Source organism: Coffea arabica, chromosome 10e, assembly GCF_036785885.1.
Source record: "Coffea arabica cultivar ET-39 chromosome 10e, Coffea Arabica ET-39 HiFi, whole genome shotgun sequence".
Lineage (NCBI taxonomy): Eukaryota > Viridiplantae > Streptophyta > Magnoliopsida > Gentianales > Rubiaceae > Coffea > Coffea arabica.
This window is the reverse complement of record NC_092328.1, coordinates 2471383-2497793: the sequence shown is the minus strand read 5'-3', so window position 1 is coordinate 2497793 and position 26411 is coordinate 2471383. Positions and strand designations below refer to the sequence as shown.

General features: G+C 38.5%; 5 protein-coding genes and 1 non-coding gene across 9 annotated transcripts; 4 read left to right on the top strand and 2 right to left on the bottom strand.

Moving 5' to 3' along the window:
- Positions 1-384: 384 nt before the first annotated feature.
- Positions 385-4987, bottom strand: LOC113712780 (uncharacterized). The gene is made up of 6 exons (XM_027236347.2): positions 4804-4987; positions 3579-3783; positions 2780-2979; positions 2560-2676; positions 1766-2087; positions 385-1124 (listed from the first exon to the last, which is right to left on the bottom strand). The coding sequence occupies exons 2-6, from the start codon at positions 3736-3738 to the stop codon at positions 856-858; spliced, it is 1068 nt and encodes a 355-aa protein (XP_027092148.1). The 5' UTR covers positions 3739-3783; positions 4804-4987; the 3' UTR covers positions 385-855.
- A 3467-nt stretch (positions 4988-8454) lies between these two features.
- On the top strand, positions 8455-12613 carry LOC113710962 (methyltransferase-like protein 2). Of its 3 annotated transcripts, XM_027234064.2 has the most exons (10): positions 8457-8914; positions 9079-9316; positions 9551-9669; positions 9883-9916; positions 10380-10455; positions 10853-11030; positions 11108-11197; positions 11283-11382; positions 11589-11824; positions 11947-12613. In XM_027234064.2, the coding sequence occupies exons 1-9, from the start codon at positions 8615-8617 to the stop codon at positions 11738-11740; spliced, it is 1287 nt and encodes a 428-aa protein (XP_027089865.1). In that variant the 5' UTR covers positions 8457-8614; the 3' UTR covers positions 11741-11824; positions 11947-12613. The 3 variants fall into 3 exon arrangements, with proteins under 3 accessions (XP_071922974.1, XP_027089865.1, XP_027089867.1); XM_072066873.1 differs by lacking the exon at positions 11283-11382 and having other exon boundaries at positions 8455-8914; XM_027234066.2 differs by lacking the exons at positions 9551-9669; positions 9883-9916 and having other exon boundaries at positions 8458-8914.
- A 284-nt stretch (positions 12614-12897) lies between these two features.
- Positions 12898-12969, top strand: TRNAD-GUC (transfer RNA aspartic acid (anticodon GUC)). The gene has a single exon. It is a non-coding gene; the product is annotated as a tRNA-Asp (tRNA).
- Positions 12970-13618: 649 nt separating this feature from the next.
- LOC113711043 (geranylgeranyl pyrophosphate synthase, chloroplastic) lies at positions 13619-15290 on the bottom strand. Its single transcript, XM_027234177.2, has one exon. The coding sequence runs from the start codon at positions 14933-14935 to the stop codon at positions 13808-13810; it is 1128 nt and encodes a 375-aa protein (XP_027089978.1). The 5' UTR covers positions 14936-15290; the 3' UTR covers positions 13619-13807.
- A 1654-nt stretch (positions 15291-16944) lies between these two features.
- On the top strand, positions 16945-20794 carry LOC113712197 (NEDD8-conjugating enzyme Ubc12). 2 transcript variants are annotated; one of them, XM_027235513.2, is made up of 6 exons: positions 16945-17178; positions 18014-18127; positions 19673-19781; positions 19927-20005; positions 20100-20216; positions 20296-20794. In XM_027235513.2, exons 2-6 carry the CDS (start codon positions 18019-18021, stop codon positions 20431-20433), a joined length of 552 nt encoding a protein of 183 aa, XP_027091314.1. In that variant the 5' UTR covers positions 16945-17178; positions 18014-18018; the 3' UTR covers positions 20434-20794. The 2 variants fall into 2 exon arrangements, with proteins under 2 accessions (XP_027091314.1, XP_027091315.1); XM_027235514.2 differs by having other exon boundaries at positions 17069-17266.
- A 2366-nt stretch (positions 20795-23160) lies between these two features.
- LOC113712093 (protein BRASSINAZOLE-RESISTANT 1) lies at positions 23161-26143 on the top strand. Its single transcript, XM_027235381.2, has 2 exons — positions 23161-24368; positions 25150-26143. Exons 1-2 carry the CDS (start codon positions 24054-24056, stop codon positions 25834-25836), a joined length of 1002 nt encoding a protein of 333 aa, XP_027091182.1. The 5' UTR covers positions 23161-24053; the 3' UTR covers positions 25837-26143.
- The last annotated feature ends 268 nt before the right edge of the window (positions 26144-26411 follow it).

Here is a 26411-nt window from a genome sequence, read left to right as displayed (position 1 = left end):
CCTCAATTTTATCTGCTTACATCATCATTACAATTTTCAATACACCTTTTTATCTTCCCAATTATCTTTTTATCTCACACATATCACATCACAAAAAGTGCTACAGTAAAAATATTCCAAATAAAACACAATCCAAACAAACCTTATGAAAGACCAAAAAAACAGTTTGAAACTGTTTATCACAGCCATTTTATGCTAAGGAGACACCAACTATATATATTCAGTCTAAGCACATTTCTTAAGAACCCATTATTGTGATCTCAACTCAAATGCTAAAAATGGACCATTTTCCGTTCTTCTAGGAATTTTTTTAAAGAAAAAGGATAAAAGGACAGAAGAACGAAAGGACAGCAGCAGAGACCAGTCACACTGGATATGCCCATGTGTCATCATAATAACTATATGTATATAATGTGGCCACAGACAAGATCGGAAGTTTCCTCTGAAACAGACAGACTTGGCTAAAGAAAGAAGTCTATCGTCACATTACAATTGTATGGTAAAAATAAAAAAAGCCAAGATGCCTGGCTAACAGCTCCTACACTTTCTAAAGCTGATGATTACTTCCTCTTCGTCTTAGCTCAAAAAAGATGTACCACGTCGCCAGCAGCCTAGCTGATCTACACTTATAATACTAGCCTGTTGTTCCATGCTTTCTTTTCTTTTCTGTAAAATTTCCTATATGGTACTTGAATCCTATCGACAACTGAGTAGCTTTTCCTTCCATTCACCAGATCAAGAATGCAGATTACATAACAGAACGCAGTCAAGAGCCCAGATGGGTTGGTATTTTTCCTAGTCACTGATTGCAGTCACCTAATGACACAGAGGTTATACGCAGTATGCAATTACAGCCTAGAATGGCATGAAACACATGTACTTTTTCAGCCTTTTGGTATTGACACTAGCAGCCTTCTCTTTTCCTTTTGATGTGGATTTGCCAGCATTTCCCAAAGGGGGTGCCGGGCATAGGGACCCTGCTGAATCTTCTTCCTTTTTCTCGGTCCTTGGCTTTTTAGCAGTGTGATCTGGAATTCTTTCACCAACATTCTGTGTCTTGAGGACTGATGAGGGTGCCGTGCATCCAACAGATGGTTGTCTTCCACTAGCACAAACTAGAGAACCTAGGATTAACCAATGATCAAAAATAAGAATCAGGAAGCGACACCATTAAGATGTTCACCAGATGCATGTTCCTAAATATAAGCACAACCAAGTGACCTGTCTTGTTGGTTTCAACTCAAAAAAGACACATTTGGCAGATTTTGACGCCAGATATACCTCCAGATTTAATGTCAATGACTATTTGAATGGCTAATGAACTCCTAAACCACTCGAAACGCCATGATGAAGAGCTCCAAGAATAAACAAGTCATTTGATCAATGAGTGTGTATTATGTCTGTTGAATTCTTTTTCAGAATATCTGCTTCTGTAGAACCTAATCGAATTATAGCCCAATTTAATATTTCACCATCATAACCTAAGAGCCAAATTTAAGATGTTTCCCTTGGAAACTAAGTAACTTTCAAGAAGTTATACTTACTTTAGGTAAACTCTCACGTGTCATTTTACATTTCTATTTTTGCTTGTAATCTGGTCTCCATATGATGACACACAAGGTGATTACCAGTCCAAAAGTACAACCACGCTTGGCCTTACTAATTATTCATGTACTCTACTCATGTTGTTAGAACTTGCAAGAATTCAAGAAAGAGTATTCATCTGAGGATATAAAATGTTCGTTGAAGAATGACATAAACATACCTAAAGTGGCTGGCAGCATAACCACTTCACTTGGTGGAACAGATGCAGTGACACTGAATTTTGAACTTGTACCTGTTTCTCGTAGCCCTTGATTATTCTTATCCTCCAACTCCTGCAACAGGGCATGTGAATCAAAATATTCATCTAAAGTAAAGCTTGAGCAGCTTGAATTATCTGCGCTGGTTGAACTTGATTGTGGGTCAGCAAGATCATCCAATTCCAAATAGTCACCGTCAATCATATAAGGAGGCTCTCTTGTTCGTGGTTCCAAAAGCCTGTCAGCCTCAGATAGAAGCTTATTTCCATCAACTCCACTATGCTTCTGTGAAAGACAAGTAGGACTCACAAAATTTTTAAGACACACAGGTTTTTTTGTTACAAATGTTGTATTTTAGCCAAAAGTAAAAGTAACAGAAAAATTATAGTCCTAGAATGCAGGAGACATAGTTGAATCATGTATTTGCCCTACTATCATAGTATGACAGTAGTAATAGTACCAGGTAAAAGAGAGTTCAGTCACAGAAATTCCATTCTTTTATATGGTCTTAAATGAGACCAAGCTGGTCCTAATATGTAACTGGAAATAAAACCAGATATCAGACACATAGGAACTCAAGAAACAAACTGTAAAATGAGCAAATCATAATTATCTACAATCTGCTGATGGAGTTGGGTAATGTTACTGTATGAATTGAATGAATGCAATAAGATTTCATAAAACAATCGCAAAGAAAGAGAAGAAACAAAGAAGAGCTAATTCTGATCAACGGAGGTAATGATACAGGAGGACCAACCAGGGATGGGCTTCTTGAACCTTGTTCAAACGATACAGCTTGTCTCGAATTGGGGCGAAGGTCTATATTTGAGCTTCGTCCACCTGACTGCAAAACTCTGCACATTACTCTTGATTCCTGCACATATCCAACCAAACTAGCAATTGTCTCGCAGGTCGGTGGATAGAAAGAAAGAACACGATAAGAAGTATATCCACTGATTACTGATTCGACAGGATACCTTTCCTTTGCCGGTTTCTGTTATCTTGTATTCATGCATTATCCAATTAGTTTTTTGTTCTCGAGCAATAAACTCCAGGGTAGTTCTCCGACCACTTATAGCAGAGCCTGTACGTATATCAAGGGCGGTTCCCTTTTCTCTCCAGAAGCCAAATTTATTCTCCTTCTTCTCAGTTGAGCCCACTAGGTACCAAATTCCACCTGCTCAGAAAATACACATCCTTTCCTAAATAAGCAAGCATGCTCAATCTTCAAAACTTTTTAGAGTGGTATTCCAGTCAGTGTATTTAAGTCCTTTCTAAATCTGGTCAATTTTATAGATGATTAGATTAAGACCTGGCTGCGGAACGCGAAATAAATGACCTAACAAAAAGGGCTGCTGTGGTTCATCCACACTAATATTCTCAGCAAGTGGGAATGCATGCATAGAAGGTCAAATCCGTTTACAATCAATTTTACACAAGCTGAAGAACTCTCATCCAGATGACCTACAAAAGTCATGCTACACAAAAATTTAAAGGCTCTTTTATTCACAAGGAAATGCTTAGTGGACATGGATGATGTGATTTTTAGAGTGGTCATTTTAACTTTTCATCTCACTCTAGCGAAAGGTCATACAAAATCTACTCAAGACCAGGCCATTTGAGCCGGAAGACAGCCTACTCATTCCACAACTAAAAGTTTTCTCGTTTAGGTAATAGTTTCTCAAATATGACTAGATATTCCGAAGGGAGTGACATTAATATATGGTAGTTGATGTCATGCCAAAAACAATTTCAAAGATTAAGCACCAAACTGACCAGTTGGTAAATTTGACGGATTGAACTGGAAAGGATTTGTATCATCAATCACATTGTTTGGAAGAGGCTTTCCCTGTCTGATTCTATCCAGATGCATAATGACTTCATCGTCAGCCCCATGAACCATATCAGCAGGAGAGTCAGGTGCTGGAGGACACATCGCAACAAGAGTGAAAAGTGAAGACTACGGTGACCTGACCAACGCCTGTGTCAGATGAATGATAATAAAATGTTAACAAAATCAAGAGGAAAATGATCCTAAATGACTCCCTGGATGTATGTAGACCAAAATTCTCCAAGAGAATTGGACCTGAAAACAATTGATACAGATCAACATCTTATTCAGTTCAATCTTGGAGATGCATATTATTCCTACTAAACAAAATCAGTTCAGTCCTTCAATCCAATTCAGCTTGATTGATGTGAAGGAAAGCTATTTCTCAGTTTTCAAATCAATCACCTTATTGTCTTTGGAACAAAAATTCCAATTCAGTCAACATGGCCAAGCATATATTTCAATAGTACATCATCCTAGATTGGTAAGTTGAAATTAGAAACTGAGGGGCTTCATGATCCACTGAATGGATGGACCAGAGCTTGTGTAACCCATACTAAAGAGAAAGCAAGACCTACAAGATATATCAAATATTTGAACTTTTGAGTTTTGATTGATTCTCATGGCAGCTATGCTTCGATTGCATGGTCCATTGACTTGACTTGCAAAGAATAACAGTAAAAAGTTGATCAATATGAAGATCTAAACGGAAACAATTACTCCGAAGATTGCCGTTGGCATAGAGAAGGGGATTCAGAATATGAAGAATTTAAAGCAAGCACCTAGAGGTGCAAGAAATGAAATTGATATAGAAGAGGATAAAAAGCCGGCATAAGGGCACAATCAAGAAATGCCTTTACCAGTTGCAGCTGATAAAAGTACAGAAACAGACAGATTCTGCATGTTAACAGAATATGCATCAGTATTCCGAAAATGGCAGCCAGCACAAACTCTGGTCCAATGAATATACGGATGCATTACAAGATTTTTTTCAAATCCAGTTGATCATTAAAACGCCTATATATATGTATATCAAACCAAAACAGAGTCTTTGGCAGAAAAATATCCCATGATTGCAAATTAGAATGGTCCTATACTACAAAACAAAAGAGATGAAAGAATCAAAACAAAAGCAGACGACATAATAAGAAAAGGAAATAGAGATAGAACCTTTTTACTTATTATCCTTAGAGAGAGACCCTCCTGCTGAGCAACAAAATGCTTCACTTCATTTACTTAGTCACTACTCAAAATGGAGCAGGCTCATCACTTGGAGGGGTATTATATAGGCTCTGTCAAAGAGCGGAATTGGCTGGCTGGCTGTGTTAATCTAACCATGGTCACTAATTTGCCCATACTACACAGTTAAAAGGCTTTTGGATGGCATCACTTCTCTTTCCAGTGTCTACTACTTTGCCATTTACACATTCCCAGTAGAATCCTTGCAGCAGTGATGATGTACCAAGACAAATATTACATTACAAGCACTAACTAGCGTAGCTTTTTCGTGTGGACGCGTTTGGGTGCGGACACGTTGCCGTCTGCTATTTGTTTAGTTATGCAACCATCGGGCCTGGACCCCATATTGTACGGTTCACCACCGCGTATTGGAAGAAAGTTGTGTCCCGGGACGGATAGAATCATAGAACTTTTTGGAGTTTGCGGAAAGGCCAAAGCTAGATGACTTAATCAGGCTTTCCCTTTGCTGATGCGAGCGAGCCAATTTAAATACCAAACAAATTCAAGAATACCCATATATTCTGACTTCTTTGGGGCTTAAACTTGGAAAATGCAAGCACACAACCCAACCTCCCCCTCCCCACTTTTCTCCCTCCGCATATTTATTAGGGAAATGAAGTGGAAAGTGCTAACCCAATATAGTGAATCCATTGCTGTGTACTCGTCTGTCTGATGATTCGATGGCGATTTACGTCCCATCTGCTTTTCGTGACTCTATTAGGGCATTCTTTAATATATGATAGATTAAAATTAGAAGTAGACGTAGATGTAAACGATGATAAGTGACAAAAAAAAAAAATCTAAGCAAAAATAAAAGGGTAGCTAATCACCACACGGATATTGGTGTGAAAGTCAATTGATAAGCATACGAAAAAGCCATTTGTTTCATTTTGTCTGCAATTTTCTTGAATTGGCTAATAAATTGTTTCTGACAAGAAGTAAGAACAACAACACATTTTTCTTCAACTGCGAGCCCACTTGAACATGTACTAGTAAATGTAGCACGGAAGAAGATCCGCTTATCAATAATTTGACAAGCTTCTTTTTGAGGTCACATTGGAAAATGCTAGGTCATAGAGTGCCAAATGGCAAGTGTTCTAAGGGGATTTTGCATTCCATTGTGTGGTGGGCTGCTAATCACCGCTCACTAAGCAAACTAAAAGCAACTACACTGTCTTCATTTCCAAACATCAAGTGGCACTACCGGTCGGTACCTTCAAAAGTTTGACTTGATCAGTTGCTTGCTGCTCTATCTATCTTGTTTTCCATTTCTGCTTTTTCTGTACGCAGTCTTGCATGGCACAGAAGCTTTTGGCTTCGACCACCTTTTTGATTTTTTCAGTCTCCCGTAGACCATAATTATTGCTTATCCAAACAAGAATGCTGACAAAGGATATGGATTTTTTTTCCTTGGGGAAGCGGTTAAGTGTAATCTACCCCCAAAAAAAAAAAAGACTGTTCAAGGTGGTCAGCTGTTCAAAGACTAAAACGAATTATTTGTCACTCAGTTTTTACCACATGTTTGTTTTCCTCTCCTTTTCCTAAATCTTCACTTTTCAACATTTGGACACCAATTTTACGTCACAACCAATGACCTATTCAAAGCTACTGCAATTCGCATAATGCACAAAACATCGCCGTAACCATAACGCCAACCTTTGTTATTAGATAAATAATAAATAGCCAAAGAAATAGCAAAAATAAATAAATAAATAAAATGGAGCGAGGAGTGAACGACTAAAAGTGTGAAAGGATGAAAACAAATACTCCTGTCAAAGTTTGACAAGTTTTACTCGTAACGTACACGTAAAAGTGTCAAAATAAGTGATTCGGAGATATTATGATTGGATGAGTTAAAATAGACGCGTTATAAATAGGTATAAGTATATCCAATTACTCAATATACGACCTGTTTGAAATTTTATTTGCTTTATTTTGTCTTTTTTTTTTTCAAAAAATACCTATATTATTTGACAAGAGTTACCTACGTTTTATCAGTAGTATTGGGTTAATAAGAAATTGAAATTTATCCCCTGCCACTTACTGAAAGTTGAATTTGAATGTGCAATTTTTAATGAGCAAAAATGAGTAAATGTGAGTTGGTCCATCAATTACTACTAATTGAATGGGTCTAGTTGAGTTACTTGTTTAACCCCTGCAAAATTCCACTCATTACCAACTGCCACCAGCTAGGGGTGGCAATTCGGGTCCAAATCAGGTTGGTGGGTCGGGTTCAGGTCAACCCGCCAGAAAATCTGTTGACCCGAACCCGACCCGCCAACCCGTGACGGGTCAGGTATGTTAGCCCGAATCCGAAAATTTCAGGTTGACGGGTTGGCGGGTCGACCCGAAATGACCCGAAACTTAATTTTAATTTATTAATTTATCACTGTAATTTCTAATAAAATCAATTTCTCACAAAACTAATTACATAATCAAGTAATAAAAATTTAAATAAGTAATTCCAAACCAAATCTAAAATAAATTAAACACCGTAAAAGTGTTTTATCCCAAACAAAATATAAAATAAATTAAAACAGTATAAAAGTAAAAAATAATATAATATATTATTTGTCCAAATATAATAATTTCAACTTCACACAAATTAAATAAATTCATTTATGATTAAGTAATTAATGCCTTTGAAAAAAAGAATAACTTAGGTTAGTTAGATAAAATTATTTTTATATTTATTAAATTATTTTTAATTCGTAAACGGGTCATATCGGGTCATATCAGGTCACCACGGGGTTGACCCGAAATCGACCTGTTTTCTTTTCGGGTTCATCGGGTCCAACCCGATTCTGACCCGAATTCCCAAAATCTCAACCCAAACCCATTAATTTCGTGTTAGGTTCGTGTCGTGTTTTCAGGTCGTGTTGAAAATTGCCACCCCTACCACCAGCCGCCACCCATCACTGCCATCCCCATCCTTCTCTCTCTCTCCTCCACTGTTGTTACCCCTCCCTCTCCTCCCTTCTTCCTTCTTTCTCCTCCCTCTTCTTTCCTTCTTTTCCTTTCTCTTCGCCCTTCCCTGCAATCTCCCTTCTTCCTTTCTCGACCTGATTGCGACCAAATCTGGTTATGGGATCCAGAAATAGGGGGAGGGAAGTTGCAGGGAAAAGAAAAGAAGGAAGAAGAAAGGAGGAAATAAGGGAGTGGAGAGAGAGAAGGGAGGCGGACGAAGAAAGGAGGGGAGAGAGGAGGGAAAGGGAGGAGAGAGGAGGAAAGAAGGAGCGGGGCGGATAAAGAGTAAAAAAGAGCACTTGAGATACTCGGTGATATATTTTCTATGCCAATTCAATGTCACCAATAGTATTGCGTCAAGTGTCATGTTATTATTTACATTTGTGTTAAACTAAGCCAAATTAAATTATTAAAAAATTAAAATATAAATAATAACATGACACTTGACACAATACTATTAGTGACATTGAATTGGCATAGAAAACATGTCACCGAGACGAAATTCCAGGTAAAAAAAGAGGTGGTGGATGGTATCATGGTAGGAAATTTTTTATAAAATATTTTAATAAAATTTTAACTTTAAAAGCATCTTAAAGTACATAAAAATACCGAACTTAGAAAGGCTAGTAAAATTTTTGGAAAATATCCCAAAAACACCTAATATAGCTGTTGCTATTACTAAAGCAGAAAAATTGGAGGTAGAACGAGTAATTACAGAACCTCTGTCCACTGCCCAGCTTGTATTTTCGGAGCAGCGACAATTATTTTCCCAGCAATGAACAGTCCGACAACCCACGAGAGGCTCTCACGGTTTCTCAAGTCGGGAATTTACCGGTTTGAAAACTCAACTGCCATTTTCATCGACCCGGTTCGTGTCCTTAACCGGTTCTACACGCGGTTCAGAGTTTCTCCTACTGCTTACTACTCCCGCTTCTTCGACGACGACGACCACAACGGCAACTCAAAAGAAGAAACGCCCGAAGCTCCGCCGGATTCCCGAAAACGGAAGCGCAAAAAAGAGAAAAAGCCTCGCCCGCTAAACGAAACAGAACTAATTGCCCAACGCCGCCACCAGGTACGACCCGACTTGGTGAACTTGACCCGACCCTTTTTATTTGCATTGACCCCATCTTCCAAGTGGGCTTTGCGAGGCCTCCTGGACAATTTCATGGACCCGTATGTTTACACCGACCCGACCCGTAATAATTTTGGACTTGCCTTGGTGTTTTTTGGTTGAAGGAAGTGAGACCGTTGCTATTGAAGGCACATGAAACTTTGCTTGGAGCCACTGAGCTGTTGGCTGCTTTGAAAGGTTTGAGGAGTGATGGACATTTTACTGATGAAGAATGTAGAGGAAGTGCGCTGAAGAGGGAGGCCAATGAGCTTAACTTTGTAGAGCTAGGAAGGGTTTGGCAATCACCTCTTTACGAAATTAGTCTTAATTTCGATCAAGATCAGAATTTTACCCAACATGGAGGTTTGTTTCGCTAAAATGAAGACACTTTGTCGGGCTATTTTGCTTCTTGTTATTTTTTACATGACAAAATCTGCTCCTTTGAGGTTGAAATGTTTCGCATGATTCTAATATTAATTTTAGAGTTGGAGTTTTATTTTTGTGTCCTAAAGTAGGGGGTATATGCGAATCTGTTTTTTCTGTGGCTCCTTATGGAGTATGAGAAAGACTGTTTTTCTCTCTTCTGGCCTTTTTCAGGGGACCAAATTTCTGTACCTGTATTTAACAATTTTGTCGTCAACAACGGAGACAATGATGTAGAGGCTGAATTATTGAACCGCAATTATATAATTCCTCGGAAAAGTTGTTTTTATATGGTATGTCGTGGGATAATTTGAGTTCCTTTTGGTGTGACATGAGGAAGATTGTGAAGCCTACTCTTCACATGATTTTATGGCCTTTTTGTTCTTGTGTTCAATATTAATTGTTAGTTCTAGATACTCCAAGAGATACTGTTTCTGTTATATAGCTACAAAATTGATCAATTTCTGACATGCTCTTTATGATTTGTTCTTCATGTCACTTGGAAGTCTGATTTAAAGGAGATTCATAATTTGGTTCCAGGTAAATTCCATGTAAAACATTTACATTTGAATATGGAAATGTGATCTCTGACAATGTTAATGTATGTCTATTAGTATATCTTTATGCTAGAAAAATGAGTGCATGGATGGACACTCAACTTTTACAAAGTTGATTATTTTCCATATTATATGTAAAGTACAGTTCTTTTGTTTTGGTTTCTGTAAACTAAGCGCTTAACTTTCTGGATTTGTCCATACGATCTAAAATTGCAGTGTGGTCTGCTATTAAATGTTGTATAAATGAAAATTTATCTAACTTTTTGGAGAAGATCTAGAGTGTTGGGGGTCTGTACAGTGCTAAGCCTAGTTTGGTTCTTAATTTTCCCTATGTCACTCTCCTTTATATTCATGTGATGTTGGGTTGGAGCTTTATAAGGAGACAGATTTATATAGCATTGGCATCACATTCGACAAACTACGGATCTAGAAATGATTTCTTGCAGTTGAATGTGAAAGCGGCTTCAATCTCATATTGATTGACCCACCATGGGAGAACAGCAGCGCTCACCAGAAACTGAAGTATGTGACCATGATTTCTGCTGCATTCTGCCTTTTTTTCTTGCATTTGGCCATCTAGATACCTTTTTTTTTTAATGGTGTGTAGAAATCTTGTTTAAAGTTCATTCACTGGAACAACGAGCAACCCAATGATTAATAGCATTTGTTTTTCCTTCTTCTTTTCTGGTGATAATCGGTTCATGGAGAGGTGCATGGTACTCACTTGAATTCCTCATATTTCCCTTGAACACGGATCAAAAGAGGGGAAAAAGAAATTTATCCTGCAATCTGTAGTGTTACATCTTTCTCATTCCAAGACTCTGCATATAACAGTTTAAGTTGCATTTCTGATTTTAGTGTATGGTAGTCACTACTATTATGCTCGATTTATTTGTATGTTTACCACACTCCTTTGCAGGTACCGGACTTTGCCAAATCGTTACTTCTTATCCCTTCCTATCGAGCAACTAACTCATACGAGTGGAGCATTGGTAGCCTTGTGGGTGACAAATAGGGAAAAGCTTAGGAGGTTTGTAGAGAATGAATTGTTTCCCTCGTGGGGGGTCAAATATGCAGCAACCTTTTACTGGTTGAAGGTATTATTCCTCATATCCACAAATTCTGCATTCCTTTGCTTTTGTTTTATACTGTTGTATTCTTTTTCTCGATACAGGTAAAGGCAGATGGCCAATTGATTAGCCAGCTGGATCTCTTTCATCACAGACCATATGAATGCCTTGTCCTCGGTTATTCTTCTCAAAAGGTGAGCTGCTCCTTTTCTAGATGGTTGTCAAAGTCATGAACACGGTAAGTTAACATCTGTCAGTTTCTTGCACTACTCCTTGCAGGATGTAGATGTAGTTGAATTGTCAGGACATGTTCCTATACCAGATAATCAAGTATTTATCAGTGTCCCTGGTGATTACTCAAGGAAACCCCCAATAGGAGGTATCCATGTTTCTATGTTGAAGTACAACTGTTGTTTTTCTGCTCTCTATCCCAGCCATCATTTCCTTTTTCTGCTAAACCTCCATAGCTTTTGTTATTTATGAGAGCTCTATGTCCTTGAAAAGATGTTAAGGTCTTGTCTCATATTCTTGTCATCTCATTGCTCTAACTGATGAAAGTTCCCCAAAAAATTCGGATGCTTGTAGACTTGCTGCTAGAGTATGTTCCAGGCTCTAAGGATTGTCATCGTCTTGAACTATTTGCTCGAGAATTAGGTGCTGGTTGGAACTGTTGGGGCAATGAACCCCTACACTTTCAAGATACAAAATATATTCTCAAGAGGAGGAGAGATAGATGAAGCCTGAGATGATGTACCCTCGGATCAAGGATGTTTCTTGCAATCCAGTACTTGTTGACCTTTTCTAGAAGGCATTTGCTTACTGTAAGTTGCTTTTACTTGAACTGTTTATATAAGTTCTCGGATGGGTGTTTCATGTTTAAGCAATATGTACCTTTAATTATTAAAACTAATTGTTTCCTTCCAACCGTCTGCTTTTTGTCTAGCTGATGGCCAATGCTAGTGGTAGAAATTGTAGAAAGGACCGAAACTGCAAAACTATAAGATTTGCAGCCCCAGAGTATGATTATTTGCCTGGCGAATTGGCTAAAAAGGGCTACATGATGGCAATTCTTGATTGAAGTGGGTAACTTGTGAGAGTAGCTTATCTCGTCTGTGCTTGCATTGATAAAAAGTTTGGGGCTTCAGCTGGAGCGATCATCACCTAATAGCGGCTTACCTTTACCTGTTTTTCCACAAGGTGCAGATGGAGGCCATGCATATCAGATTCTGAAAGTCGTAATTTTCGGCAGTGTTTTCTTCTCAGAATTATGGAATTGGGGAATAGTTCTGCTTCTGGGCGTTTGAAGATGGGAATGTACTACGTCTTAAAATTTTCTTTCTACTTGGTACTGTATTCTGTTCTCATATATCCTACTACCAAAACTACATAACGACTGACTGCTAACTACCCCCTCGCCTAGTGCTACAGCTTCTTCTTTTAAGCCGTATATATGTGAATAATTTTTGGCCAATTAGTGGCTAGAAGTTTCCCCTTTTTATTCCTTGTAGCTACTGCCTGGGGGTAAAGCAGATGAACAAATTTGGGCATTTAAGAAAAAAAAAAAGACAAGCAAATATCAGAGATGGCTTATTAGGGGACCCTGTTCATAATTTCAAACACTGTCAATCCACAACTTACCTATAATTGCAGAACATTAAAGGAGCAGTGCATTTATTTAGGCTGGTTTTTAGCGAAATTGGATTCACGAAGGGCTCAAATCTGTATTTTGCTTCAAATATTGGTTGCTCAAGTTCCCTGAATTCTGGGAACTCACAACTGTTCCAAAGTTGGAACCAGGACAAATGAACCAAAACACAGCAATAAAGGTTGAGAAGAGCCACGAAATGTTTTATTCACTGTTAAGAAAGTTTGAGGGAAGACAAGCGTCCAACAAGTCGTTGTAGTATAGTGGTGAGTATTCCCGCCTGTCACGCGGGTGACCCGGGTTCGATCCCCGGCAACGGCGTTTCTCCTTTTTCGTCCCTTCATTCACGCAATCTTTTTTTCTGCGCGCTGAATCTGCCGCCCCTTCGGAGATTACAAGTGATTGGTCTTGAGCTTAAGCGAACTCGCGAAGCCCCAGGAGGAAGATAAAGGCATTTGCTTCGCTGGTGAGAAAGGGACCTGTCCGTTTTATATGATAGGTATCATGTGAGAAGGCGTCCGTAATACGTAGTCCTCCTGCTTGATGCAACTCAAGTGTTCGATCAAATGCCCGCCCAATCAGACATTCCAAATAATGCGCGTTCCCATTTTCTTAGTTTTTTATTGTCCTTCTTCACCACCTCCCCATGCTCAAGCAACTGCTGAAGGATGACTAATCTTGACAATTTGCAATCTCCTGCTTATGTTTTCTCCCAATCACGGATAGCGATTTATACACATGATCTTGCTGCTTCCATTCATAATAGGCATTTGTGATGTTTGTAGCAATCAAATTGGCCGGGGGGGTGAAGCTTCAGTTCTTCCTTAGCCATGCGCAAGAGCAACTATTTTTTCAGTTATTCAAAGCCTAAAGACTCTACTAAGATATACAAATTGCACTGATAAACGCAGCATTGCATACTTATACTGGTAGATACATCAGTTTTCAGCTGCATTGTGGGAAATAAAGAAACATGCAAATGCCAAGATGGTCTGACTTTTCATGGAATAGCGCTCAAGGAAAAAGTTACAACAATGATCCGAAACTGCAGTTTGGGATCCTGAAAATCTTCAGACAAGGATACCATTTGCCCTTAGCTATAATCTAAGTAATGTTGTTATAAACATAGATCAGATACAAAGCTTGGAATCCCAAAACTCTAGTTATCCCTATGAGCAATATAATCCGCCAATGCAATTAAAGGAGCTGCCTTATCCGGATCAAATTCAGACAACTGCTGTTTGGCATCCTCGTTCAACTTCTCAGCAAACTCCCTAGCCTTGTCTAACCCCATCATTTTCGGATAAGTAACCTTATCTGTTACAAGATCTTTCCCTGCTGTTTTGCCCAATTCCTCGGAAGATTTTGTCACATCAAGAATATCATCCACCACCTGAAATAACAGCCCAATGCACCTTGCAAATCTCCGCAGTTTTTCAACTCCTTCTGGAGTCCCACCACCCAAAATTGCTCCCAAAACTACTGAGGCTTCCAATAGCGCCGCCGTTTTGTGTAGATGAATGAATTCCAGCTGGTCTAATCCAACATCAGCCTTTCCGGTGGAGGCCAAATCGACAACTTGGCCCGCGACTAAGCCTTCAGTCCCGATTGATTTTGCTAATTCTCCAACTGCGGCCAAGACTCTGGCTGGTGCTACCCCTGTGGTCGCCGTGACGATGTACTCGAAGGCGAAGGCCAGCAGGGAATCGCCGGCGAGGACTGCCACGTCCTCTCCGAAGACTTTATGATTCGTAGGTTTTCCTCGCCGGAAGTCGTCGTTGTCCATGCACGGCAAATCATCGTGGATTAAGGACATTGTGTGGATCATTTCCACAGCGCAGGCGGCCGGCATGGCTTGAGACTGATGGCCCCCGACAAGCTCGCAGGCGGCGATGCAGAGCATGGGACGAACCCTCTTGCCGCCGGCTAATAAAGAATAGCGCATTGCTTCGTGGATCTTCGGTGGGTTCTTGACGGAAACGGAGTCGTCCAATGCTTTATTGACTATATTGGCCTTTTCAACCATGTAGGATTTGAAGTTGAAAAGGGTCGAAGAGTCCTTGGATTCTCGGTCTTTCTCGGCATCAATTGTTTCTTCTTCCCTTGTTATGATCGCTGAAATGGTGAAGGAAGAGACGGGCTTCGTTTGCTTGAGGAAATTGGGTTTGAATTGGGGGTTATTCATGGGTTTGTGGATAAGACCATTGAAGGATCTGTAATGGGTTTTTGGTTGATTGAAGACTGAACAGGTCTGAACCCACGAATCTACCAAAGTCATAGATCTCATGTTGGAAAAATGTAGGTCGAAATAAAGTACTTTAGTATATTTTTTATATATATTTTTTTCAGTAGTATGCTCCACAGCTCCAGGTCCGGCTTGCAAACTTGCAATGGAGAGGGGCGAGGATTCTAGGAAAATTGAGGCACAAGAGAAAGAAGAGGTTTTGTAAAGTTGGAGCTTAGCTTTAACGGTTGGAAAATGAACACATAAAGAAGTGACAGGCCAAAGGTTTCAATTTCATGGAAGAGAAAGACAGGCATCATCCATCTGAATTCTAAAGAGATAGGGTTTTGGATCAGGAGTGGCAAATGCCCAACTCCTGAGCCTAACTCTCATGGTTGGCATGTGACCAGTCACCATGGTGGATGCCGTTTTCCAAAAGGAGCTTTGCCTACCACTCTGTTAATTGTTAATTTCGTAGTGGGGATTTGTCAAAGACACTTAAATCACATTTAGGGTCCCTTTGATAAAATTAAAATTTAAAAATTGAAGTTTAAAATCTTAAATTTAAAATTTAAATATATTAAGTTATTGAATTATTAAGTATTAAATCTAATATATTTGAGTGTATATCACATTCAATGATAAGTGAATAACTTACCACTTTAATTTGAGTGTAAATTTTACCTAGAAAATTCAGTACCACTTAATTAATTCAGATGTGCACTTTTTGATTATTAAAGGCATCTGAATATGTAAAAATTTAAATTCATTAAGTTTAAGTGCTGAATTGATTTATCAAACATAACCTTAATTTATCATATAAATGTGTACACTAACAATTACCATAATTTCATTTTGCATTTATAAATCTTCTCGTCAGCTACACCTTAGTGAATATTAATGTCTAATGGATATTCTCAAGACAGATCCTTCATATTAACACCACATTAACTCATTTTTTTCCAAAAAAAAAAAAAGGCTTACTATTTCAATCTCGATCCCTATCAAGGCCTTCCTTATTATGGGTTTGTTTGTTTCAAATTGAATAGGCAATTGATTCTTAAGATGCTGGTTCAATCTTTGTTTTCACAATATCATGTAGGGTCAATTACAGTTTGCCCCATGAACTTTAAATATATACACTTTGCTCCCTTTATTTACTAGTCAAACGTTAATAATGAATTCTCCATCCAAAATTTTAACAAAATGACATTAATACCCTTATATAATAGTTTTAGAATAATCCTATACTTTTTAATCGGAATATGACACATTTTATTAGGAAAAACACAAAGCCATATGATTTAAAAAATTAGCAAAATAAAAGATGGTGTAATACCAAAGAATTGAATAATTGTATTGTGGAGAAAAAAGAATTTAAAAATTCTTAAAACATCTGCACAAGTTTTCCATCGCTTATCTTTCTTCATTTAAATTATAAACGGATTAGTCTTGATAATTTTCATTTACTTTACAGCTGTCACAAGATTTTCACGAATCAATAAGATGCTATTTGGTAATTTTATATCACATTCATACCTTGCTTTGTATTTTGTTTGCATTATACATTTTTAAAAAATTGAAAATTCTCTAATTAAAGGGAGAAAAATCGAGAGAGCAAGAAAATTTGAAAATCTCCGTTTGGATTGCTACTTTTATGGGTTTTTTTTTAATTAAAAAATATGTTGTAACAATCAGATAGATAGATACATGTGAGATAAAAAAGTGATTCAAAAATATGTTCGTAAAAAATGTAAAAATTTTGTGCAAAATGCAGTTCTGACATAGTAATCCTATCATATTAGCAGATTGTTCTCACAACATTATATAGTACAAATTCCTGGTACACAATAGAGAGTATTTTGTTCTCCAAATTATTATTCTTTGTTCTTTTCTGCTTCCAACTTTATTCTCCTGACATGATATGAGCATTATTATTTTCTTTTCAAAGTCCCAAATATCAAAAGGTAGTGCAATTAAAGGACAGAAGCTCAAATAAGAATAATCTTCTTGTAGGAAAAACAAAAGAGAGGAAATTAATTCAACCAAATGTCATCCAGCCTCCGGTTAGCATCCAACAGAATAATAAAACACCAAAGTGGACTCGCTTTCAGCCCTTTTTCTCTCAGATTCTCTCTCCTCAATTTGATACAAATAGTCCCCATTCCAGCCCCTCTCCGATCGCAGGCCCCCCTCCCAATCCTCCTTTCCCACTTCGCTCCGCGTACTAAAATATCCGACCCCCCAATCATCATTCTCGTAATCAGCTTTCGCTTCGCTTTTCTCTGGGCCTTTTTATCAATCAGGTTGTCGCCCTTCCTCTTCTATACTGACGCTTATTTGTGGATTTGGCTATAGCTAGCTGTTGATTCTTTGTCAGATCACAAAATCTAGGTTTTTTTCAATTTTAATTTTTTGCATTAATACCTATGGGAGATGCTCTTTTGTTCCCCCTTTCCTTCAATCTTATTTTTTTTGATGATTGGGATTCTTTTGCCTAGCTGGGTTTTAATGAATAGTTGAGTTTCTAATTCTTCTGTACTGTATAGACTATATTTGATCTGGGATCTTGTTTCCTAGGATTTAAAATTCTGCTCATCTGGGATTCGCTATATGTGTTGTTTGATTTGCTACGCATCATTAGGGGTCAACCCTTTTTCACTTACTGTAATTTTTATGGCCTTGTTTACTAGTTATCTTTTTACCATCATCTAGTACTTGGGTTGAGTCTGAGGATCACATGTAAAAGACATAAACTTTGATTACGTCAATAACATGATTGCTGGGATGATTTTATTCATCATCTACTGATGAAAGATTCTGTAAGGCTCGGAGGAGGATTATTAGTTCACTGACTTCAGAAGTTTCTTATCTACTTAAAGTTAGCAACTGTTGTGTCCTCATGACCTGTAAATTCTTGCATTTGAGTAGTAAAATCTGGTTTTCTATGTGAGGAATGCCTTTTACTTTGGAAATTAAGGAGACGTTTTTCTTGGGATTTTTTGGCAAGTATTATTCAGGCACTGTTGTAGCCTTCTGTTATCAAGGGACGATGAACATACCGCTACTGTTGTACAACATCTCAAACTTGTTGTCTTATTGTTGTAATTGTTGCTAAAATGTGTTGTCTTTTTTGGGTAGGAACAATGATTAAGCTGTTCAAAGTGAAGGAAAAGCAGAAGGAACTTGCTGAAAATGCAAATGGAAAACCTCCAGTGAAGAAGCAAAGTGCTGGAGAATTACGTCTTCACAAAGGTCATAACCACCCGTACCCCTGATTCTTGTGGATAGTTGCTAGAACTTGTTTACCGTCTTGCATTGCATGACTTATGACTTACGGTTGGCTTAGTGCTTTCTGTTTTAATAGGAAATGATTTCTATCTTCTTTGGTATGATTCAAGATTCAGGTTTTGTGCCAGTATTGGTAGTCAAGAACATTTTGTTTGCGGACTATTGAAACTATTGTCACCCATCTGGATATTGCCACAGACAGTTGCACTTCTAAAGCTGAGACAGGGATTTCTTATCATTTTATTTCTTGACCGAGGTTTTTGATTGGAGTTTTGGGTTTGGAAAGATTATAAGAGGACTGTTAGGATTCTACAAGCTATCTTATGCACAACCAGTTTAGTCTTATTTCAGTAAATCTGGTTTTCAAAATTCATCCTTTTGATTTGAGTAAAAAGATTCTAATAGTAAAATCCTGATGAAGTGGCATATTTTCTTGACAATTCTGTCTGCCTGGAACCAGTATGGATGTTTCATCCTTTTGATCAACCAGTTTAGCATTCTATTATGCGTTCTCTTCCATTTAATATGCTGAAAAGCAATTCTTTATTATAGTATATTGGATGCTGTACCTTCACTTCTGTCATATTCATGTGAATGGACACTTGGCATTAGAAAGCTTACACATTAGGCGCGTGATATGATCTGGATGAGTAGGATTTTATGATTCAAATCTGTATAAACCATTTTGGGCCAGTGATGCAGTGGGAGCTTCCAAAATTGTTTGGTTTGCTTGAGCTTTATGTACACGTGGGGCTTTTCAACTTGACTTGCAGAATGCAAAATTCTCTATTTACATCTGAAATTGGAACTTGGCATTTATCTGCATGATCCTATTTGATCTCCTCTATGATGCAATTGTTTTAGGCAAAATTGTTGAACTAAGGACTTAATTTTGGTGATGAAATTTTATGAGTGAACTTTAGCGGCAAGTATCTTTTCTCTTCCATTTCCCAAAAAAAAAATGTTTTTCTCATTCAAAAAAAACCCCAAAAATCTTCAAAGAAGAGAGAAACTCATCTTTTTTCCTTAATCTTCAAGCACCTGAAAAACCCCAAAAAAAGGCTTTGGTTGATTGCTTCTTCATCATGACTCAAAAAAAAAAAACCCCCTTAATGTAGGTCTTCCACTTACAAAGAGAGCAACCCAGTGTAGGTGATGCTATTTCATTATTGGGAAGTGCCAAATCAAAGTGATTTTATCATGCCTGTACTATGCGAATTATGTTGCTATCCTCAACTTACACCAACTGGAGCCATCAAGCTACTAGGTTTTAGTGATAAAATTAGGAAAACCCTCATGGTTACTTTGATTGTACATATGCACACATTGGATCTTTGTTTATTTTGTTTTTATTGGTATTGGTGTTGTGTCCATAGAATGAAGTAAAATACAGGCTATGCTCTATTTCTATTCCCACGCACCCATCCCTGTAAAAGTTCTTTCACTTGGATGAGGTGTTAGTGGTGGAAATTAGGAAATAATAATACTGATGGTGTTTTCTCCCTGTAGATATAAGTGAACTCAATTTGCCAAAAACATGTACAATAGCATTCCCCAATGGCAAGGATGACCTCATGAACTTTGAAGTTACAATTCGACCTGATGAAGGATATTATTTGTGAGTATTTATTTTGTGGCCAGTGTTTGGTAAGAGGAGGAACTTTATTTTTTCTGATTAATTAGATTTCTGAGGACATGGTTTTAGCCCTTGACATGAGACATTATTGCAATGTGTGATGTTTTGCCTTGTTCACACAATCCAGGGGCGGCACATTTGTCTTCTCTTTCCAAATTTCTCCAATCTACCCCCATGAAGCTCCAAAGGTCAAATGCAAGACGAAGGTAGACAAGCTCCTAATTTTCCTTTCTACTTTCATCTTGGGTACTAATATCTTGCAACTGTGAAATCAATTAAAGTGGGGTAAGCTTATTGCAGGTTTATCATCCCAATATCGACCTGGAAGGAAATGTCTGCCTGAACATCCTTCGAGAAGACTGGAAACCTGTGCTGAACATTAACACCATTATCTATGGCCTCTATCATCTCTTCACGGTAACCTTTATTCCCTGTTTGTGAGGAATTATTCTTTTTGCTTTGATGGCATCTCTAATCTGGGCTTATTTCTGTGCAGGAACCTAATCACGAAGATCCTCTTAATCCTGATGCAGCTGCTGTGTTGAGGGACAACCCAAAGTTGTTTGAATCGAATGTGAGGAGGGCAATGGCAGGTGGCTATGTTGGGCAGATGTTCTTTCCTCGCTGCGTATAGTATGTGAAGGCAACATCTAGTTGAGATGAATTGCTGGTGCTGTCAGGTCAGAAGTCTGTACATTTGGGGAAGAAACCACGTGTCATTGGTAATTCTGCAGCATACTCCATGGTGCGTTGGTACAGTTCTTTGGTACTCGCAAAACTGGAACTTGCAGATGATGTTTGTTATGCTGTTGTAACTTCATCTCGCTTTTTGTTTACAAATTTATATTTTGTAATGGATAAATGGTTGAATTTGGAGGAAGATGGTACCTATAAACGTTGTTGGTGCCATCTTTGCTGTTTTAGTCGGTTATGTTCCCTGTTTGCGAGCTGTGTGTCAGTTTAATAACCAGGCAGCTAAGCATTATTTGATTGAATTACAGCAGTGGATCATCCGTGGGTAGAGCTACTTAAAAGTTTGGGTTAGTGGGCAGACCATTAACTTTTGTTCGTCTGTCGGCCTAATCCAGTGGTCCTGTTTATCAAGAACTTGTAAAACTCGAAAATGGTTTTGGGCTTGGTAAAAGCGCTCTAGCGTCATCTTCTACTATAAACGGTTCGAAGGCAAGTTGGAGATGATTCTGGAGATGGCGCAGATACTGACCGGTCGGGCTGAAGGCTTGTTAAGGTTGCTTTGATTTCGGGTATTAAAAAAAAAAAAAAGGAATAAATGATGCTTGGCAGAGGGCATTAAGGAGATTATGTACATAATTGACTTGAAATATGAGTAGGGTGTCCGAGTTTCCTTTCGTTCCTCCAATTGTTAAAAAATAAAGGGTGTCCGAGTACCACCCAATAATTTTCGTAATTCTTTTTTTTTTTTTTCTGAAGGGGTAGAACAAAATATAGTGCTGAAAAGCGGCATATCATCATCCATGTTTAAATTAAGGATGGAATATGGAGAGCCTATGCAAGGGTGAAGAAACAAATTAAGGATGCTAATCTTGTTGATGGTTTATTGATACGTATTAATATATATAGGCTGCGGACAATCTCAATTGTTATTTACATTAGATATGCATTTCACGATATGAGATACTCTATAACATATCCTTTATTGAGCTGAAATAGTTAAAACCCAATTGTTAAATTTAGATGTGGCAAAATGGGCGGGATTTGCTTGGGTTCGAAATGAAACCGAATCATATGGGTTTGGGTTTAATCTTACCTATATGTGTTTTGGGACTAACTTGGGCGGGATCACTTTGGGATGGGTTTAGATTGATCCCACCCAATACCCAAATTTATTTTCTATATTTTTTTCCTTTAATTCTTTTTTATTTTTTATATAACTTTAATATTTTTATTTGTTAAATTTCTTTTGATTTTATTGTGAATTTATATTTTTCTGAATTCATTTACACTCTAAAACGATAAACAGTTACTTTAAAAAAACATAATATTTTGGTAAGAATGAACATATCTTCTCCCTGGATTAAACCAAAAATTGGATTAACAAATAAAGGAAAAGATAGATATACAGTCATATTCCAACCTTACCCATAATGTTGTCTGACACAAGGACTAGAAACAAGATTTTTAACACCAAATTCATTCTTACTGACATTCTTAAAATTTTCAAAATTTGATACAAAAGAAATTCACATTAAATACTGAATAAAGCTAGCACAGAAACGAAGAAGTTGATTAAAAATTGATAACAGGGTTGCATATAGAAATCTATGTAGATAGTTCAACAATTATCATAAAATCAACATAAAGGGCGCCAACAGTTGTTAGTAAAACATTGATTCTTGTAGACACCAAAATTTTATCAATTCATTTTATTTTTATTGTTATCTTTGTATTTTTTAAGTTGTTTAAATGAAATCATTTTTACTTAATTGGTTTTCTTTTGTAGAAAAGTGAAGAAAGAAAATGGAAGAGAAAAAAAAAATCAGAGATGAATTTTTGGATAAATGATATTTTTTGGGAAGATATTTGGGCCCAATGGGTACCCAGGTATTTCCCAACATTTCCCATCAAATAATGGGTACAATTGGAATGCATCCCATTTTAAATCCAATATCAAATTACAATACCCATCCCACCCAAAGTCCTTTTGGGCATGGGTAGCCCATTGGGACTTGGGACAAATAAACTTTACAACTTTAGCGCCCCCCCCCCCCCAAAAAATCCTGTCACTCAAAAAAAAAAACTCTTTTCCATGTTGGTAGGGGATTATTGCATCTCGCGCAGACCAATAGAATCTTAGCCCATTAGGAAATTCATGAACCAATGCTTCACCCTCACAACCCAAAAAAAAGCAGCCACGGATGGACCATAAAGCCCAAGGTAAAAGAACGCTTTCCTTTATTTAACCAGAAAAAGAAAAAAAAGAGAGCAGGAGGTTAACAAAAAAGAAAAAAAGGAAAAAGAAAAAGAAAAGGGTGAAAATCTGGAGCCCACTCTTCGAACCCTTTTCAACAATGCTTGAAAATCAACTCTCTGGGCAAAGAATTAAACTAGTAAAATAAAATATTAATTAATCTCAACAACAGGTTTTCACTTCTCTGGGCGGCCCCGGCTAATGCCAATGAGGTCAGGTGGTTCCCGTTGCAGATGTGGCACAAAACTATTTGAAGGCAACCCATCTCCGATCCAAAGCAGCAGCAACAACACCTGATAATTCCCCTTTCCATTTTCCTCTTTTTTTTGGGGGGGGGGGGGGGGGGGGGGGTTTTCCCAGCTTTTCTGCACTGTGCGTGAGCACTGAGCAAGCTTTTGTGTGCCACTCGCATCACCATCTGATCGGTTCCAGAATTCGGGGGTTCTTCTTAAAGCTTCTTCTGATGATGAATTCTGATCAGCTTCATTACAGCATACAGACAATCATAAAGCAGCACTCCAACGTACGTACTACTGTAGCAGCAGCAGTGGTAGTAGTTACTGCTCTCTTCCACGCGGCTTCCTTTCCTCGATATCAGTAGTATTTTCACACTCATCACCATTTGCCCTTTTTTTTCAATCTTCTCCTGCGCGATACGCTGCTCGCAAGTCACACCCTTAACCGAAACCCAGTCCCGAATCCCGACCGTTCACCTGTCATACTTTTCCACATATCTCACAGCCAAAACTCAAGTCAACAGTCAACATAAACCCATCCAAACATCCAGGTGCCCAGCCAAACAGACCTTTCTCTTTCTGAGCTTTACTGAACGAACCCTTCCATCATTTTTCGTCCAAAAAATTATGCGTACATCAGTAAGTAAGGTAAGAATTATAAATACACAACCCAACGCACGCATAAACACACAATCACACACACAGAGACAGGAAACAGAGAGAGATTCGTCTAAACTTTGGGTCGGGGGAAAAGCATAGACAGTGAGGAGGGGGAAGCGTATTCCTCGTGAGCCCTGCAGGCCCTGCAACGCAATATAATTATACGCTGCTACTACTACTACGATAGAGTATATGGCCTAGTACTCCCAATCCATTCTCCTTTCACCCCTTCCTTTGCCTCTTCCTTCCCCCCAGCACTAGCCGCCCCATCTGCCATCTGGGGTCCCCCACCTTTTTTGCATATAAAGGCCATAACCACAGGGAAAGCAACTGTTTTCTGCGTGTTTTTCTGTGTGTGTGTGTGTGTGTGCGCGAGAAGGACAGAGAGGAGGCAGGCGGAAAGCAAGAAAGATGATGTGGGAAGCTGGAGGATCAACTGCATCATCATCAGCGGCCGGTGGCAGCGGTGGTGGTGGAGGTGGAGGAGGAGAAGGAGGAGGAAGTGGTGGCGTGGTTAATGGGAGGAGGAAGCCTTCATGGAGGGAGAGGGAGAATAATAGGAGGAGGGAAAGGAGGAGAAGAGCTATTGCGGCTAAGATTTATGCTGGGCTGAGAGCTCAGGGAAATTATAATCTCCCCAAGCACTGTGATAACAATGAGGTCTTGAAGGCTCTCTGTGCTGAAGCTGGTTGGATTGTTGAGTCTGATGGCACCACTTATAGAAAGGTCCGCTTTTTACGTTTCTTGATTTTGTTTCCTGTGTATGGAGGTTGATCTTTATTTGGATCTTCCTGGTTCCCATAATTAATTTTTTTTTCCTTCTTGATCTGCATTTGATAGTCTGTTTAGATCTGTAGTTTTGCGAGATGGGATTTGCCTGACTTGGATCTCAGGTTGCTATTTCATGCTCTTTTGGTTACAGCCGGCAGCTACCGTATCTGGTTCTTTTGATCTGCTAATGGCAGAATTTGGAGAATTTTGATCTTTCTTTTCTCACAAGGGCTTGTGCGGGTTCTGGGATGTCTCTGAGTTTGTGATGCTGCAATTTTCCATCTTCTTTTTTTTTTTAACTTTATAGTAATTAATACCAAGCTGGAATTTCTTCCTGTTGGTTCATCCAAATTTCTCGCAATTAATATCTATTTTCAAGAATTAACTTCAATCAAGAATTTGTTGACAATTGCTGTACATAGATACTGGGGAAAAGACATACTACCATGCTTTTCAAGTTTCTACCATGCTTTTGTACCCTTTTTTTTTTTGTTGTATCTGCTTTCCGAAATGTGATTCTCAGTTGTCACCTACTTAATTGCACGAGTCTTTTCTCTTCAATTTTTTTTTTTTTTGAATTTCGAAGCTCAAGTACCAGTCAATCGATCGGGAGTCACTTATTTCTTTCTTTGTATTAGCATGCCAAGAAATGTCACCAATAATGCTCTCTATCTTATGTAATTAGTTTTGTTTGATAGCTAAATTTTGATGGGGACCTTGGATTTATATGTTTCAGGGATGCAGGCCACCTCCAATCGAGATTGGAAGCACTTCAGCAAACATCACACCAAGCTCTTCCAGGAATCCCAGTCCACCTTCTTCCTATTTTGCGAGTCCAATTCCTTCTTATCAACCGAGCCCCTTGTCCTCTTCCTGCCCTAGTCCAACCCGTCAGGAGCCCAACATGGCATCTCATCCATTTGCATTTCTCAGGAACTCCATTCCTTCATCTCTGCCTCCACTCCGAATATCGAATAGCGCCCCTGTGACTCCACCTCTTTCCTCCCCAACTAGACTTCCTAAGCAAATTTTTAATCTAGAGGCCCTTGCCAAAGAGTCCATGAATGCCTTGAACATCCCTTTCTTTGCTGCCTCTGCGCCAGCAAGTCCAACAAGAGGCCAACGATTTACTCCGGCCACTATACCTGAATGCGATGAGTCAGACTCATCCACAATTGATTCAGGCCAATGGATGAATTTCCAAACATATGCACCTAATATGGTGCCAACTTCACCAACCTTTAATCTGATGAAACCCATGGCTCAACCAGTTTCTCCCATGGATGTTGTCTCAGGAAAGGGTAAAGGTATAGAGTTTGACTTTGAGAAGCTACCAGTTAAGGCGTGGGAAGGGGAGAGGATTCATGAAGTTGGATTGGATGATTTGGAGCTCACACTAGGAAGCGGAAATGCTCGCATTTGAGTGATCTATCGCATGATTCCATGGATGACATCTTTGAATGGCAATCCGGAAATGCATTCGAGCAGAGTCTCCCTTCGTGGTTGGAGGATCCTTTCATTTTACTTAGCTCAAACTTTGATGCTGCTTAAGTGTAGAGATTAGGATGGGATTGATTTTCAGTTCATTTTCTTTTGTTCTTTTTCCCTTCTATTGTTAGTTCTTGCGGACCCCTGCATAATTTGTTTGGGCGTCTCCAAAGCATTACATGTAGATAATTCTCTGTTATCTATCCATTACAATCAAGAATTATTTTCTTCGATGTAGGCTATACTGGGAAGGGTTTCACAAATTTGGAACTGTTTTGAGGATTTGTCTTCAATTGATGCATAACGTTACTGCATGTTTTGTATGTTTCCTTGGCATTTCATGCTATATATTGGATTTGCATCTGTATACATGCATGTATTGGATGATGATTAGGGATTGCTTGCCCTCGTCCATTTCCCACTCTGTTTTTCAAGAGAAGATTTTGATAGAAACTCCATTAACACACTTTTTGGAGCGTCCTGTTTCTTCCCTGACATGTAAATGAGGTT